Genomic DNA, 18,172 nt, shown 5'->3' on the forward strand with positions numbered 1-18,172 from the left:
ACTTGACGAGCCTAGCATGTACAGACATGGCCTCGGAACACGGAGGACCGAAAGGTCGAGCATGAGTCGTATAGAAGATACGATCAACATGGAGATGTTCACCGATCTTGACTAGTCCGTCTCACGTGATGATCGGACACGGCCTAGTTAACTCGGATCATGTTTCACTTAGATGACTAGAGGGATGTCTATCTGAGTGGGAGTTCATTGAGTAATTTGATTAGATGAACTTAATTATCATGAACTTAGTCTAAAATCTTTACACTATGTCTTGTAGATCAAATGGCCCACGTTGTCCTCAACTTCAACGCGTTCCTAGAGAAAACCAAGCTGAAAGATGATGGCAGTAACTATACGGACTGGGTCCGGAACCTGAGGATCATCCTCATAGCTGCCAAGAAAGATTATGTCTTAGAAGCACCGCTAGGTGAAGCACCAATCCCAGAGAACCAAGACGTTATGAACGCTTGGCAATCACGTGCTGATGATTACTCCCTCGTTCAGTGCGGCATGCTTTACAGCTTAGAACCGGGTCTTCAAAAGCGTTTTGAGAAACATGGAGCATATGAGATGTTCGAGGAGCTGAAAATGGTTTTCCAAGCTCATGCCCGGGTCGAGAGATATGAAGTCTCCGACAAGTTCTTCGGCTGTAAAATGGAGGAGAATAGTTCTGTTAGTGCGCACATACTCAGAATGTCTGGGTTACACAACCGCTTGTCTCAGCTGGGAGTTAATCTCCCGGATGACGCGGTCCTTGACAGAATCCTTCAGTCGCTTCCACCAAGCTACAAGAGCTTTGTGATGAACTTCAATATGCAGGGGATTGAAAAGACCATTCCTGAGGTATATTCGATGCTGAAATCAGCGGAGGTGGAGATCAGAAAAGAACATCAAGTGTTGATGGTGAATAAAACCACTAAGTTCAAGAAGGGCAAGGGTAAGAAGAACTTCAAGAAGGACGGCAAGGGAGTTGCCGCGCCCGGTAAGCCAGTTGCCGGGAAGAAGTCAAGGAATGGACCCAAGCCCGAGACTGAGTGCTTTTATTGCAAGGGAAGTGGTCACTGGAAGCGGAACTGCCCCAAATACTTAGCGGACAAGAAGGCCGGCAACACCAAAGGTATATGTGATATACATGTAATTGATGTGTACCTTACCAGTACTCGTAGTAGCTCCTGGGTATTTGATACCGGTGCGATTGCTCATATTTGTAACTCAAAACAGGAACTGCGGAATAAGCGGAGACTGGCAAAGGACGAGGTGACGATGCGCGTCGGGAATGGTTCCAGGGTCGATGTGATCGCCGTCGGTACGCTACCTCTGCATCTACCTACGGGATTAGTTTTAAACCTCAATAATTGTTATTTAGTGCCAGCTTTGAGCATGAACATTGTATCTGGATCTCGTTTAATTCGAGATGGCTACTCATTTAAATTCGAGAATAATGGTTGTTCTATTTATTTGAGAGATATGTATTATGGTCATGCCCCGCTGGTCAATGGTTTATTCTTGATGAATCTCGAACGTGATGTTACACATATTCATAGTGTGAATACCAAAAGATGTAAAGTTGATAACGATAGTCCCACATACTTGTGGCACTGCCGCCTTGGTCACATTGGTGTCAAGCGCATGAAGAAGCTCCATGCAGATGGACTTTTGGAGTCTCTTGATTACGAATCATTTGACACGTGCGAACCATGCCTCATGGGTAAGATGACCAAGACTCCGTTCTCCGGAACAATGGAGCGAGCAACCAACTTATTGGAAATCATACATACCGATGTGTGCGGTCCAATGAGTGTTGAGGCTCGCGGAGGATATCGTTATGTTCTCACTCTCACTGATGATTTAAGTAGATATGGGTATGTCTACCTAATGAAACACAAGTCTGAAACCTTTGAAAAGTTCAAGGAATTTCAGAGTGAGGTTGAGAATCAACGTGACAGGAAAATAAAATTCTTACGATCAGATCGTGGTGGAGAATATTTAAGTCACGAGTTTGGTACACACTTAAGGAAATGTGGAATAGTTTCACAACTCACGCCGCCTGGAACACCTCAGAGAAATGGTGTGTCCGAACGTCGTAATCGCACTCTATTGGATATGGTGCGATCTATGATGTCTCTTACCGATTTACCGCTCTCATTTTGGGGCTATGCTTTAGAGACTGCCGCATTCACTTTAAATAGGGCTCCGTCGAAATCCGTTGAGACGACACCGTATGAATTATGGTTTGGGAAGAAACCTAAGCTATCGTTTCTAAAAGTTTGGGGATGCGATGCTTATGTCAAGAAACTTCAACCTGAAAAGCTCGAACCCAAGTCGGAGAAATGCGTCTTCATAGGATACCCTAAGGAAACTATTGGGTATACCTTCTACCTCAGATCCGAAGGCAAGATCTTCGTTGCCAAGAACGGGTCCTTTCTGGAGAAGGAGTTTCTCTCGAAAGAATTGAGTGGGAGGAAAGTGGAACTTGATGAGATGATAGTCACCCCTTCCGAACCGGAAAGTAGCGCAGCGCGGGAAAATGTTCTTGTGGTGCCTACACCGACTGGGGAGGAAGTTAATGATGATGATCATGAAGCTTCGGATCAAGTTACTACTGAACTTCGTAGGTCCACAAGGACACGTTCCGCACCAGAGTGGTACGGCAACCCTGTCCTGGAAATCATGTTGTTAGACAACGGTGAACCTTCGAACTATGAAGAAGCGATGGCGGGCCCGGATTCCGACAAATGGCTAGAAGCCATGAAATCCGAGATAGGATCCATGTATGAAAATGAAGTATGGACTTTGACTGACTTGCCCGATGATCGGCGAGCCATAGAAAACAAATGGATCGAAGACGGACGCGGATGGTAATGTGACCATCTATAAGGCTCGACTCGTCGCTAAGGGTTATCGACAAGTTCAAGGGGTTGACTACGATGAGACTTTCTCACCCGTAGCGAAGCTGAAGTCCGTCCGAATCATGTTAGCAATTGCCGCATACTATGATTATGAGATATGGCAGATGGACGTCAAAACGGCATTCCTTAACGGCTTCCTTAAGGAAGAGTTGTATATGATGCAGCCGGAAGGTTTTGTCGATCCTAAGAATGCTAACAAAGTATGCAAGCTCCAGCGCTCAATCTATGGGCTGGTGCAAGCATCTCGGAGTTGGAACATTCACTTTGATGAGATGATCAAAGCGTTTGGGTTTACACAGACTTATGGAGAAGCCTGTGTTTACAAGAAAGTGAGTGGGAGCTCTGTAGCATTTCTCATATTATATGTGGATGGCATACTATTGATGGGAAATGATATAGAATTCTTGGAAAGTATAAAGGCCTATTTGAATAAGTGTTTTTCAATGAAGGACCTTGGAGAAGCTGCTTATATATTAGGCATCAAGATCTATAGAGATAGATCAAGACGCCTCATTGGTCTTTCACAGAGTACATACCTTGACAAGATATTGAAGAAATTCAATATGGATCAGTCCAAGAAGGGGTTCTTGCCTGTATTGCAAGGTGTGCAATTGAGCACAGTTCAATGCCCGACCACGACAGAAGATAGAGAAAAGATGAGTGTCATCCCCTATGCCTCGGCCATAGGGTCTATTATGTATGCCATGCTGTGTACCAGACCTGATGTAAACCTTGCCGTAAGTTTGGTAGGGATACCAAAGTAATCTCGGCATGGAACACTGGACATCGGTCAAGAATATCCTAAAGTACCTGAAGAGGACTAAGGATATGTTTCTCGTTTATGGAGGTGACGAAGAGCTCGTCGTAAAGGGTTACGTCGACGCTAGCTTCGACACAGATCTGGATGACTCTGAGTCACAAACCGGATACGTGTATATTTTGAATGGAGGAGCAGTAAGCTGGTGCAGTTGCAAGCAAAGCGTCGTGGCGGGATCTACATGTGAAGCGGAGTACATGGCAGCCTCGGAGGCAGCACAGGAAGCAGTCTGGATAAAGGAGTTCATTACCGACCTAGGGGTGATTCCCAATGCGTCGGGCCCGATGACTCTCTTCTGTGACAACACTGGAGCTATTGCCCTTGCGAAGGAGCCCAGATTTCACAGGAAGACCAGGCATATCAAGCGTCGCTTCAACTCCATTCATGAAAGTGTTCAAAATGGAGACATAGATATTTGTAAAGTACATACGGACCTGAATGTAGCAGATCCGTTGACTAAACCTCTCCCTAGAGCAAAACATGATCAACACCAGGACGCAATGGGTGTTCGATTCATCACAATGTAACTAGATTATTGACTCTAGTGCAAGTGGGAGACTGTTGGAAATATGCCCTAGAGGCAATAATAAATGGTTATTATTATATTTCTTTGTTCATGGTAATTGTCTATTGTTCATGCTATAATTGCGTTATCCGGAAATCATAATGCATGTGTGAATACATAGACCACAATGTGTCCCTAGTAAGCCTCTAGTTGACTAGCTCGTTGATCAACAGATAGTCATGGTTTCCTGACTATGGACATTGGATGTCATTGATAACGGGATCACATCATTAGGAGAATGATGTGATGGACAAGACCCAATCCTAAGCATAGCTCAAAGATCGTGTAGTTCATTTGCTAGAGCTTTTCCAATGTCAAGTATCTTCTCCTTAGACCATGAGATCGTGCAACTCCCGGATACCGTATGACGGAGAGGTATCTCTGGGCCCACTCGGTAATGCATCATCATAATGAGCTCAATGTGACTAAGGAGTTAGTCACGGGATCATGCATTGCGGTACGAGTAAAGAGACTTGCCGGTAACGAGATTGAACAAGGTATTGGGATACCGACGATCGAATCTCGGGCAAGTAACATACCGATTGACAAAGGGAATTGTATACGGGATTGATTGAATCCTCGACATCGTGGTTCATCTGATGAGATCATCGTGGAACATGTGGGAGCCAACATGGGTATCCAGATCCCGCTGTTGGTTATTGACCGGAGAGGCGCCTCGGTCATGTCTACATGTCTCCCGAACCCGTAGGGTCTACACACTTAAGGTTCGGTGACGCTAGGGTTGTAGAGATATGAGTATGCGGAAACCCGAAATTTGTTCGGAGTCCCGAATGTGATCCCGGACGTCACGAGGAGTTCCGGAATGGTCCAGAGGTGAAGAATTATATATAGGAAGTCCAGTTTCGGCCACCGGGAAAGTTTCGGGGGTTATCGGTATTGTACCGGGACCACCGGAAGGGTCCTGGGGGTCCACCGGGTGGGGCCACCTATCCCGGAGGGCCCCATGGGCTGAAGTGGGAAGGGAACCAGCCCTTAGTGGGCTGGGGCGCCCCCCATGGGCCTCCCCCCTGCGCCTAGGGTTGTAAACCCTAGGGTGGGGGGGGGGGCGCCCCACTTGCCTTGGGGGGCAAGTGTCCCCCCTGGCCGCCGCCCCCCATCCAGATGGGTCTTGGCCGGCGCCCCCCCTCTCCCAGGGGGCCTATATAAAGGGGGGAGGGAGGGCAGTAGGATTACAGCCTTGGGCGCCTCCCTCCTCCCCTGCAACACCTCTCCCTCTCGCAAAAGCTCGGCGAAGCCCTGCCGAGATCCCGCTTCATCCACCACCACGCCGTCGTGCTACTGGATCTCCATCAACCTCTCCTTCCCCCTTTCTGGATCAAGAAGGAGGAGACGTCGCTGCACCGTACGTGTGTTGAACGCGGAGGTGCCGTCCGTTCGGCACTCGGTCATCGGTGATTTGGATCACGGCGAGTACGACTCCATCAACCACGTTCATTGGAACGCTTCTGCTCGCGATCTACAAGGGTATGTAGATGCACTCCTTTCCCCTCGTTGCTAGTATACTCCATAGATGGATCTTGGTGAGCGTAGGAAAATTTTAAAATTCTGCTACGATCCCCAACAGGTCGATATCACTCTCTCTGTATGCATATGTTCATGACAATCTTCTGTTTCCTTCATTTGCTTACTAGCTAGCGTGTCTAGTCCTCTCTATACGTATATAGTACGTAGCATCGACCGAGCACGGAGATAAGAGAGGACACTTCTCTCTATTAATTAGCTAGCTAACACAATATATGAAACACCTAAATTAACCCCCCAAAACCCCCAACCCCCCCCCCTTTCAAAAAAAAAACAAAAATCTCAGCCCCTGAAATGCTGACGCGTGGATGCCTATTGGTCCCGGTTAGTGCCACCAACCGGGACCAAAGGCCCTCCTGCCTTGGCTCGCCACACCGGCCACGCGGAGGCCCATCTGTCCCGGTTCGTGTAAGAACCGGGACTAAAGGGCTAGGGCATTAGTAACGACCCTTTAGTCCCGGTTCAACAACCGGGACAAAAGGCCCTTACCAACCTGGACAGATGACCCTTTTTCTACTAGTGGGCCAAACCAAACTCATAATTCGAAGAGACTTGCAAAGATAACCAATCATACATAAAAGAATTCAGAGAAGATTCAAATATTGTTCATAGATAATCTTGATCATAAACCCACAATTCATCGGATCTCGACAAACACACCGCAAAAGAAGATTACATCAAATAGATCTCCAAGAGAATCGAGGAGAACTTTGTATTGAGATCCAAAGAGAGGGAAGAAGCCATCTAGCTAATAACTATGGACCCGAAGGTCTGAGGTAAACTACTCACACGTCATCGGAGAGGCTATGGTGTTGATGTAGAAGCCCTCCGTGATCGATGCCCCCTCCGGCAGGACGCCGGAAAAGGCCCCAAGATGGGATCTCACGGGTACAGAAGGTTGCGGCGGTGGAATTAGGTTTTCGTGGTCGCCTCTGATGGTTTGGGGGTACGTAGGTATATATAGGAGGAGGAAGTAGCTCGGTGGAGCCAAGAGGGGCCCACGAGGGTGGAGGGCGCGCCTGGGGGGGTTTAGGCGCGCCCCCTGCCTCGTGGCCGCCTCGTTGGTTGCTTGACGTCCACTCCAAGTCCTCTGGATCACGTTTGTTCCAAAAATCACGCTCCCGAAGGTTTCATTCCGTTTGGACTCCGTTTGATATCCTTTTTCTGCGAAACACTGAAATAGGCAAAAAAAACATCAATTTGGGCTGGGCCTCCGGTTAATAGGTTAGTCCCAAAAATAATATAAAAGTGTATAAATAACCCTATTAAACATCCAAAACAGAATATATAATAGCATGGAACAATCAAAAATTATAGATACGTTGGAGACGTATCATGGACCCGTAGGTCTGTGGTAAACTACTCACACATCATCAGAAGGGCGGCAAGGTTGGTGTAGAGGCCCTCCGTGGTCCAATCCTCCTCTGGCGGAGTGCCAAAAAAGGCCCCAAGATGGGATATCACGAGAACAGAAGCTTGCGGCGACGGAAAAGTACTTTTGGTGTGCCTTCTGACGTAAGGGGAATATTTGGGTATTTATAGAGCTGAGATTAGGGTTAGGAGGGCTACGAGGGGCCCACAAGCCATGAGGGCGCCCCCCGGGGCGCGGCCAGGAGGCTTGTGGCCTCCTCCCGAAGCTTTCTAGGTGTCTTGTTGTCCAAGAAAAATCGTTAAAAAGTTTCGTTCCGTTTGGTATTGATTTTTTGTAAATGACAAACAAGGAAAAAATAGCAACTGGCACTGGGCACTGGACACTAGGTTAATAGGTTAGTCCCAAAAAATGATATAAATAGCATAATAATGCATATAAAACATCCAAGAATGACAATATAATAGCATGGAACAATCAAAAATTATAGATACGTTGGAGACGTATCACCCTCCGATTCCATTCCTTTGCTAACCACACAAGGGCCCGAGCCGCAACTTTGCCCCTCTCATTTCTTTTCATGGCGGTGCAGTCGAATCATCATCCCCTACCTCCCTTCACTAGGTCTAGATGACGACGTCTTCTTGGTGCTTGCGGGAGGTGACAGCACATGCTAGGACGAAGGCGCTAATCCAATATGTCTGCCACCCATGATGGTCTGGCAAAACGAATCCAACCTCCTCCCACTCGGATCTGGCAACATGGAGCATGTCGATGATGTGGATTCAGTATCTCCTCAGCCCGTTGCATCTTGAGGGAGCGGACCTGACTTCCTCCCACTTGGATCCTAGGACATATAATCTGTCACTGCAATCTTTCAAATTCCTGATTACTTTTTAGATATTTTTCTGATGGTTCTTCCCTGAGTTTGTTTCAAGAAAAAATTTCTATAGGGTTTCGGTGGTTCAGTGATGGACAGGACCTCATACGAGGTTAGGCGAAATCTTCGTGATGGCAACGAAAGCTAAGACCAACGATAGCCGCTCCTTCAGCAGGAAGAGGCCTGCCGAGGAGCTAAATAAACTAAATGGCTACATGGCGAGCATCCAGGGGCATCCTTGTGCATGTGCATATGATAGCCTAGCGTGCTCTTGTTACTTGGATTAGAGTGGTATTGGGTAGGTGAAGCCCAAAATTACAATGTGGATGAGTAGGTCTGACCCCTGAGACCCCATTTGGAAATATTTGGCTCATCCACCTTGTTTCTTACTCACATGATCCTTATTGGCATAAGTTTGTTGACGACCTGGTTTATACAAGTAGTCTGCTTCATATAGATTGCAATTCTATGTTTAAATCCGAACCTTTTGTTGTTTTTATTCCTTTGTTGTAAGCACAAACCGAATAAACTATGGAGAAGGATTATATTGTTAGGACGGGTTTTGTGGTAAAATGTCTCTTTTAGTAAATAACACTTTCGCATGATAAATTACGAACTTTTTCAGTACATGCCATGAAGACAATCTTTATCCTCTTATCTTTTGTTTCCCAAAACAATGACACTATAATTTCTTGTAAATTGGTCACTGATTTGGTTTGTTGAAAGAATTGACTAACGCTGATTTGCAACAAGAGTTAGCTCCACGTGCACATTTCTAGTTAAGTGGAAAAAGTGCAACTTACACTTTTCAAGAAAACTTAAGTTGCCCTATTATAAATCAATTGTTTTCTGCAAAACAATTAGACAATTATGAGTTCTAGCATGACGATGAATGTGCAATGGGGAGACAACATGAAGATGATATTTACACTAGATATTTGTTCAATCACTATTGTATGAATAAGGGCCCATCTTCTTGTTTTGGCCAGGGCCCAGTATACAAGGACCAACCCTGATCCTAGTCATAGGGTTCCTCCCCCTGTCGTTGTCATTATCCCTTCACCTACCTCATGTGTCTGTTTGCCCTCCCTTTGTCCAACTCTACTCTCCCTCTGTACCTCTCATTTCGTCCCCGCCTTCTCTCCCTCCTGCCCGACTCTGTAGTGTGATATCTCCCATGATTAAAGCTATGCATTTAAGGTTGATCCATTTTATTATTGTACAAGGCCTAGGCACTGCCATAAAAGGCATTTTTTTAGTATACACATTATTCTAAACCTAAGGTACATTTGAGGATAGTAAAAATAAAGTATATTAGTGAAGGAAATATGCCCTAGAGGCAATAATAAAGTTGTTATTTTATATTTCCTTATATCATGATAAATGTTTATTATTCATGCTAGAATTGTATTAACCGGAAACTTGATACTTGTGTGGATACATAGACAAAACACGGTGTCCCTAGTAAGCCTCTACTAGAGTAGCTCGTTAATCAAAGATGGTTAAGTTTCCTAACCATAGACATGTGTTGTCATTTGATGAACGGGACCACATCATTAGGAGAATGATGTGATGGACAAGACCCATCTGTCAGCTTAGCATGTTGATCGTTCAGTTTTATTGCTATTGCTTTCTTCATGTCAAAGACATATTCCTTCGACTATGAGATTATGCAACTCCCGGATACCGGAGGAATACCTTGTGTGCTATCACTGGGTGATTATAAAGATGCTCTACAGGTATATCCGAAGGTGTTTGTTGGGTTGGCATAGATCAAGATTAGGATTTGTCACTCCGAGTATCGGAGAGGTATCTCTAGGCCCTCTCGGTAATGCACATCATAATAAGCCTAGCAAGCAATGTGACTAATGAGTTAGTTGCAGGATGATGCATTACGGAACGAGTAAAGAGACTTGCCAGTAACGAGCTTGAACTAGGTATGAAGATACCGACGATCAAATCTCTGGCAAGTAACATATACCGATGACAAAGGGAATAACGTATGTTGTCATAACGGTTTGACTGATAAAGATCTCCGTAGAATATGTAGGAACCAATATGAGCATCTAGGTTCCTCTATTGGTTATTGACCGGAGAGGTGTCTCGGTCATGTCTACATAGTTCTCGAACCCGTAGGGTCCGCACGCTTAACGTTCGATGACGATTTTGTATTATATGAGTTATATGATTCGGTGACCCAATGTTGTTCGGAGTCCCGGATGAGATCACGGACATGACGAGGAGTCTTGAAATGGTCGAGAGGTAAAGATCGATATATAGGACGATGGTATTCGGACACCGGAAGTGTTTCGGGATGCACCGGGTACTTATCGGGTCACCGGAAGGGGTTCCGGGCACCCTGGGCAAAAGATATGGGCCTTATGGGCCAAGAGGGGAAACACACCAGCCACAAAGGGGCTGGTGCGCCCCCCCCCCTCATATGGGCTGGCCAAATTGGAGAAGGAAAGGGGAAGAAGGAAATGAAAAAGGGAATAGGATTCCCCCTTCCCCCTCTTCCCTTCCTATTCCGAACAGGATTAGGAAAGGGGGGAGGCCGAATTGGGAGGACCCCAAGTAGGATTCCTCCTACTTGGGGCGCCCCCTTGGCTGCCTCTCCTCCCCTCCAACCTATATATACAAGGGGGGGGGCACCGGTAGAACACAGACCAACAATTGTTAGCCGTGTGCGGCGCCCCCCTCCATAGTTTACGCCTCCGGTCATATCTTCGTAGTGCTTAGTCGAAGCCCTGCACGGATCACTTCACCATCACCGTCACCACGCCGTCGTGCTGACGGAACTCGTCTACTTCCTCGATACTTTGCTGGATCAAAAGTTCGAGGGACGTCATCGAGCTGAACGTGTGCAAAACTCGTAGGTGCCGTACGTTCGGTGCTTGCTCGGTCGGAACGCGAAGAAGTTCGACTACATCAACCGCGTTATCAAATCCTTCCGCTTTCGGTCTACAAGGGTACGTAGACACACTCTCCCCTTCTTGTTGCTATGCATCTCCTAGATAGATCTTGCGTGAGCGTAGGAATTTTTTTTAATTGCATGCTACGTTCCCCAACAATTACTATGTTACATTAAACTATGTAATGCCGAGCACAAATGAATGTTTGCATGCCTTGCCTTTCATTCTTTGGAATTTTCAAGCTCAATCTAAATTTTCTTTTGGAGGATACCTAGAGATAAGAGAACCTTCTTGCACACAGACTTGCCTTCCTGAGTCATTGGTCAAACAATCGAGGCAACTGGCAACATTACTGTTATCACCGGTCGGCTTGTCGAGTAACAACGAAGAAAATAGGAGCAAGCAATGAGGGTAATGCTATATAAGAGTTCATTGATGATTGTCGGTGTGTGCGACCTTTACTGAAGATGGGCTATGTAGGTGGATAGTTGACTTTGTTTTGTTTTTGCTATGCAGTAATGTGTGTTGATTTTGTTTTTTCCGCCAACAATACCACAAAAGTCATTTCTTCGTAAAAAAAATGCGCGAGTGTAATGCTTGACCAGGTTTGTTGTTAAAACAAATCGTGTTTTCGACCATATTTAGAGTTATTTTTTTGGGAAAAAATGGGTGCACCTACCCCAAGTTCCCTTCGTTCAATGCATGAAGCTAGAGGTCCTGCTTGTCTCCGCAAAGGGCCTTGGCGACTCCGATTTCTTCAGTAGCTAACCAGACACACACAAGCCTCTACTCTCATAAGAACAAGATGCCAGAAGTGTCATAGTCCTCGAAGCGTTCTGAACTGACATGTATCATGTATGTAATGCACTGAACATTTTCCTGAGCATCCCTCTGGAGACGGTGCTACAGGAGTGCAGCCTGCCGCCGGGCGTGCACCAGGTCGTCAAGGAGGAGTACTGTGGCAAGATCAAGATCGCGCTCACCTTCATTCTGGCAGAGATAATCACACACGCACACATGCCCTTGACGTGTGGTCGTCGTTATGGTAGCGGTCGGCAGGAAAACGAGGAGGAGAGCTGTGGCGGCTGGAACTTTTATCTGCCTGAAAAGCTAGTGCGCATCCACAACCAAGATACTGCTGGCGTGTTGTATGTCATAATCACACCCGACAAAATGGAAAACTACTTTCTCTTAAACGCAGTGCAGACATAGACACTCATACGCACATACATACACTCATCCATATAAATTATAAATGCACACACAATTCCTTTTGATCGACAGCTTGAGCTCCTTAATGCCTAAATGCTTATGATGTTTCGTTGTTGCAACCTACCTGTCTGCCAGAACCAGAGCCATGTAATGCCGTATAGACGATTACAGTTCAGGAAACGAGTAAAATCAGAGAAAATCCAAATATATTTCGGCACGAATTAAACAATTCACAATTCTAGGAAGGCTAGGTTCTCAGGAAGTAAAACACAAAAGCAAAAATAGAAAAAAGGAAACAGGTTCAACACACCGAGGACATACTCGGAGTCGGACAATGGGACAAAAACCTCCTACCACTGTCCCCTTTGGTTGCAAGTTTCACGACAAACCCACCATATAATTAAGTTTACAACACAAGGTGGAAATAGCTTCGCAGCGGCAGTGTTCCTTCTCTTTTTTTAAGCCGAAAAATGCTGCCATTGATCACTCTGGTTTTCTTGAATTTTTCTCTTGGCCTTGATTGATTCCTAGCAGATTCCTAGCAGCCTAGCATGTGAGCAGGTCATTGCCTCGTCGGCTTCGGTGCTTGTAGTCTTAGGCTTCTTTTCCTTGGGCTCATGTTGACCATCTAGGTCTTTTTCATCTGCATCTGTAACTGTAAAAAATAGTCAAATTAATAGGTAGGATGGAAAGAATAATGAAATCTCCCGCAAAAAAAAGAGGGGAAAGAATAATGAAATGGAAGCAATTTTGTAAAAAGAAGGATGAGCTATGAGCTTATTAGTGCCTGAGTGCACGTCCTATACGTGCTCCCAAAAAATCATCATTTTTCCTGATGTTTCCTCCTTGACGGTATTTCTGCACTATCTACTAAGAGCAAACGCACAATCTAAAAGAAATATTTTGTATGTAGAAAAGACAACCTTGAGACATGGTGCAACAGCCATGATAAAAGTACACAGTTCAGATTTGTTGTGAATATTATATGTTTGGCACTATTCACATCATTTTTATTTTTGTTTATTTATATATGGATCAAGTTTCGAAATTAAATTATGTGGGAACTTTAGATACATCTTGTCTCAACTTTGTCAGAAAATTCAGAAATGTAGGTGAAAAAACTGGAGCAACAATTACCAATCAAGTCTTTGTACTTCTTGGTGACACTCTTTGTCGGTTTCCAAGAATCTTTAGGACGTTCTCCAGTCCAGAAGTATTTCGTTGCATCCTTCTTCGTACGGAACACGAGATACTCAGAACTAGAAGGGGCGGTAAAATACTGCAGAAGACCAAAAGGATAATTAAAGAATAGAAAACTGAAACCAATGAAGAAAAATGGATAAGCACAGCGTGTGTTTGCAATTTGCATGCATATTTAACAAAAAAAAAAGGCCAATATGACATGTTTATATATACCGTGTCTTTCTTATTTTTCTTGCCTGGTCTGAAGTAGGTTTCCTTCACCCATCCAGCGGATAAACGCTCAGTATAGAAGTCAAGCTGTGCAATCATCTATAATACATAAGACTGAATGTTAGCCAGTTCTTGAGAATGTGTAGCATTAAGATCACACTAGAAGTATGTATGTATGTGGTGCTATGTAGAGATGTACATACGTTATCCTGAGAGCTCGTATCGCACTCTACTGCGTCTGGGTCTTTGCAGGCTCTGGGGGTCTTCCTCTTTTTTATTGGTTCTTCAAAGAGCAGCACGTCTTTTTTAGACACATCTTGTTTAGACCCATCTTCTTTGGATGGCAGTGGCACCTTTGGCACTCGTACTATTTTTTCAAAGGCCTCTAAATCATCTTTGTTTGTAAATCGCACCCCGGAGGACTTATGGACGAAGAACTGCATCAGGGTATGTTCAAGTTTAGTGAGTTGCTTAGATGAACAAGTTTCTTTGCTTGGTTCTCATCTGACCAATGACGCATTCCAATATAAAAATATCTGTATATTATCTAGCCATTTAATTTCTCACACATATATAACTAAATACAATGATCCATCTATACCAAATCATTTTTTTTAGAAAAAGAAAAGAGGTGTATGTGTGCAATGTCATCGTCGTGGTTGTAACCATTACTACCTCTTGGATGAATGTATAAATAAGGCTCTACACAATGAAATATGAAATGTCGGACATTTTCTATTGCAAAAAGTGTCCAAACAATATAGTTTGCCAAGGCTAGCCACATAATCTAGCTATTCACTGCATGATGGAAACTTATTAAACAAGAGTGCTTTTTTTGTTTTACATACCTTGAATATTTTTTTGTTCACCCCCTCCCCTTCAGCCCTTATCTCCATCGCCCAACCCTCCGGGATCCAGCTATAGTTGCCCTGAACATAGAAGTAGAACACAACCGTGGTTCACACCTCAGATCTCAACACCATCAACAACATTTATGAAGTCTGTATGACACACCATCAACAACATTTATGTAAGTCTGTATCACACATAATCCATCGCTCACCTGTAGTGTCTTCACATCACCACACGTTGACCTCCCCTTGATCACGCGCTTCTCGAACCTGCGGTATTGCGTGACCTTGTTCTTCATCATGGACATCATGCTCGTAATAGGACATGTGTAGTACTATAAAAGCATGCAAGAACGAAGAGGTCATTCAGTATATGTTGCTCATACTAACTTGGAAACAAAGTAGACCTGAACAAAACAACATGGGAGAAAAGAGACGCACCTCGATGTTGTCATTGCCAAGGTGATGTGCCTTGATGATGGGTTTCTCTGCAGCCATCAACCTCTTTCCTTGCTTTTCTCTGTCGGACATCACCATCAACATTAGTTTATGGGCCATCTCCATCCGAGGTGATATGCAACCTCCAAAGTTAGAATACAATCCCCTGGTTCCATACACTGTGTGATACGTGTCTGGTGTATGGTGTCGCTTATTCAGCCCTCAACATGGATTTAAAAGAAAAATTGCCCAACAAGAAACTTGTTCTGCTCACCAAGTTGAACAACTTCGGTTTTTGTTTCATCTTAATTCAATGTACGTATGCGACCTCTAGAGGCGATGCAATATGACAATCTTTTGACCCTAGTCACATTTTATAAACTAAACAATCATGTCACTTGTATGTCCTATCAAACTTATAAATTGTAATAGCCATATCACTTGTATGTTCATTTGGTTTTACTCAATGTCAACATGTGCACACAATTCATTCATTTTAACTTGGTTATTTAACTTTCTATTGATTAACAATGTATTCTCTATAGCTCATCATTTCAATTTTGAAGTTCATGATTAGAGGTTTACATGGTTGTATGAACCTTTTAGATCGTGTGAAGGCATGGGTAACTGATGGTCACAAGCATCGACAGCGATGCAGAGCACATTGGGAGTTAGTTTACGACTTAGTGATATTTTTGTTTGTCACGCTTCATAATGTTCGAGTTCGAGTTGTATGTTATTGATGTTCTTGTTGTGCTTCATATAGTATTCCTAGTTGTATGTTTGATTACACAAGCGTGTGTATATGTGGCTCAACTATTCGTATTTGAATGGAGATTCTGCTATTTTTGGGGTATTTTCCTAAAGATATCACTGACCGGTCAATTGTGAAGTACTGGTTAGTGGTGATATCCTCTAAATTAAATTACTAATGGTCCAGCCATCAGTTGTGAGTCATCACAGACCAGTTGTTGGCTGGCCAGTGATGCGGGTTGTGATCACTGACCCCGGATGCACTGAATAACCATTTGGCCGATTTAGCAGCATTGTAGCAGTGTACACATCTTGACAACAAGACAAAATAATGAGTATTCTGGTAACAACAGTGGGGTGTGATTGAAACTTTGTCTCGAAATGGAGGAGAGCATGGAAACAAGCCCAATCTATACATCCTCGTTGTCCAAAAATCATAAACAAATCGAAAGAGTATTTTTATAAATATGCACAGACTTGCATATTTATAAATATAACTCTCCAAAAACGGGATATGTCTATGTTACTTGACTAGGTGATGTAAAAATAAACAAACATACACATGAACAGAGATATTACCCTTGAAGCATGGTCGGGGACAAAGACCGGTGTCTCTCCTGTAGAAAGGCCTGCAAGAACGATCAATCCCTAAAGATGCACCACCACAAAGGTTTTACATTGCAACAGAGTTTGACATGTCATACAAAAAAACAAGATCACACTTAAAAAGAAATTGTTTTGAATGACACACACACACACACACACACACACACACACACACACACACATAAATATATACACACACAGTGGTTTTTAGCCAAACAACTCATTTTTCATAACTCACACATACACACATAAACACATACATATCAAAATTGTACGGTGAAATTTTCTTTACAAGACAATTTTGTAATGTCATACCATGTCTCTTTACATATAAAAAATAGCAATAGGAAACAATTGCAATGTCATACAATGTTTCTTGACATAGAAACATTAGCAATGGCATACGATGTTTTCACATATACAAAATTTGCATAGCAAATCTCAATCTCTCTTCTCATATTTATTCTCTCCTCCCTCTTCCCTCTTCCCCTTTCTCTCTTCTCTCTTCCCTTTTATCTCTTCTCTTTTCCCTCATCTCTCTTCTCATTTATGATATCACATTTCATCCGAAAATGCAAATTTGCAATCAATAGAAAAAAATTGCAACCACTTCGCATATACGACGTACGTCACAATCATACAAACCATTCATCACCATCACAAATCACAAAAGGCATTAAAATTTGAAATAAAAATGGCAGCTTACCTTGGGGCGGTGACGATAGTAAGAGTGGCGGGTGCAACCGGGGTGGAAGGCGGATCTCAAACGCCGGTGGAGCTCGGTGACGGGGAGGACGTGTCGAGGGAGGTGGGAGGATCTTTGAAGGCTTCGGCGAGGAAGCTCGGATGGGTCGAAGTTGGGAGGATAAGGGGAGAGGAGGTGCGCAAGGGGAAGGAGGGATCGATGGTTGGTAGGGTTGATAATTGGAGGCGGCGATGGAAGGTAAGATCGGGGTCGGCGGCGGCGGAGGAGGCAGGGTATAAAGGGGAGCTAGGGTTATGTGCGGCGGGTCCAAAATTTGGGGATGAAACGAGTGTGGCTGGAGTTTGGGCTAAGTTTTGGGCCCAAATGTTTGCTCAGTGGCCAAGTAGAAATGCTAGGGGAAAATTCCTTTTATTTCTTTTCTGACTTTTCGTTTATTTCTTTTGTTCTCTTTCTTTTCCTTCTTTCTTTGCGTTGCTTTTATTTCCTTTCTATCTTTTCCTATCTTTAGTCTCCTCTTTTTTTCTGAGTTTCTTTCTTTACATTGCTTTTCTTTCCTTTTATTTATTTCTTTTCTTTTCTTTCTTTCATTTTCTTTCTTTTCTTCTCTTCTTTTTCTTTCCATGACTCAAACCAATAAACTCCATATTGGCGGTCGAGTATTGCCACCTAGATGTTGGAATTCCATTTATTTTCCTAGATAAGCCTAATAAAATATGATTTTTCACCGGTTTCTATGTCTTTAGTCATCGCTTGAGTAGAAGCAGATGCATTCATTTCCGCTCCCTCGGTGCAGACACACGGTGCTGATACGTCTCCAACGTATCTACTTTTCCAAACACTTTTGCCCTTGTTTTGGACTCTAACTTGCATGATTTGAATGGAACCAACCTGGACTGACGCTGTTTTCGGCAGAATTGCCATGGTGTTATTTTTGTGCAGAAATAAAAGTTCTCAGAATGACCTGAAACTTCACAGAGAATATTTTTGGAATTAATAAAAAATACTGGCGAAAGAATCAACACCAGGGGGGCCACACCCTGTCCACGAGGGTGGAGGGCACGCCCATCCCCCTAGGGCGCGCCCCCCTGCCTCATGGGCCCCCTGAAGCTCCACCGACCTCAACTCCAACTCTAGATATTCACGTTCGGGGAGAAAAAAAAATCAGAGAGAAGGATTCATCGCGTTTTACGATACGAGCC

General features: G+C 44.0%; 1 protein-coding gene across 1 annotated transcript; it reads right to left on the reverse strand.

The window, feature by feature from the left end:
* Positions 1 to 12,427: 12,427 nt before the first annotated feature.
* LOC123050686 (uncharacterized) lies at positions 12,428 to 17,239 on the reverse strand. Its single transcript, XM_044473443.1, has 9 exons — positions 16,974 to 17,239; positions 16,241 to 16,290; positions 14,912 to 14,990; positions 14,683 to 14,805; positions 14,468 to 14,548; positions 13,823 to 14,056; positions 13,623 to 13,718; positions 13,344 to 13,485; positions 12,428 to 12,861 (listed from the first exon to the last, which is right to left on the reverse strand). The coding sequence occupies exons 2-9, from the start codon at positions 16,249 to 16,251 to the stop codon at positions 12,734 to 12,736; spliced, it is 894 nt and encodes a 297-aa protein (XP_044329378.1). The 5' UTR covers positions 16,252 to 16,290; positions 16,974 to 17,239; the 3' UTR covers positions 12,428 to 12,733.
* Positions 17,240 to 18,172: the final 933 nt, after the last annotated feature.

The sequence above is a fragment of the Triticum aestivum genome, chromosome 2D (genome assembly GCF_018294505.1).
Source record: "Triticum aestivum cultivar Chinese Spring chromosome 2D, IWGSC CS RefSeq v2.1, whole genome shotgun sequence".
NCBI lineage: Eukaryota > Viridiplantae > Streptophyta > Magnoliopsida > Poales > Poaceae > Triticum > Triticum aestivum.

Coding starts and splice junctions, on each gene's coding strand:
- LOC123050686 (XM_044473443.1), bottom strand. Junction 14,057..14,467: donor TGAACAAAAAAATATTCAAG/GTATGTAAAACA, acceptor ACCCTGATGCAG/TTCTTCGTCCATAAGTCCTC. Junction 13,719..13,822: donor ATACGAGCTCTCAGGATAAC/GTATGTACATCT, acceptor TATGTATTATAG/ATGATTGCACAGCTTGACTT.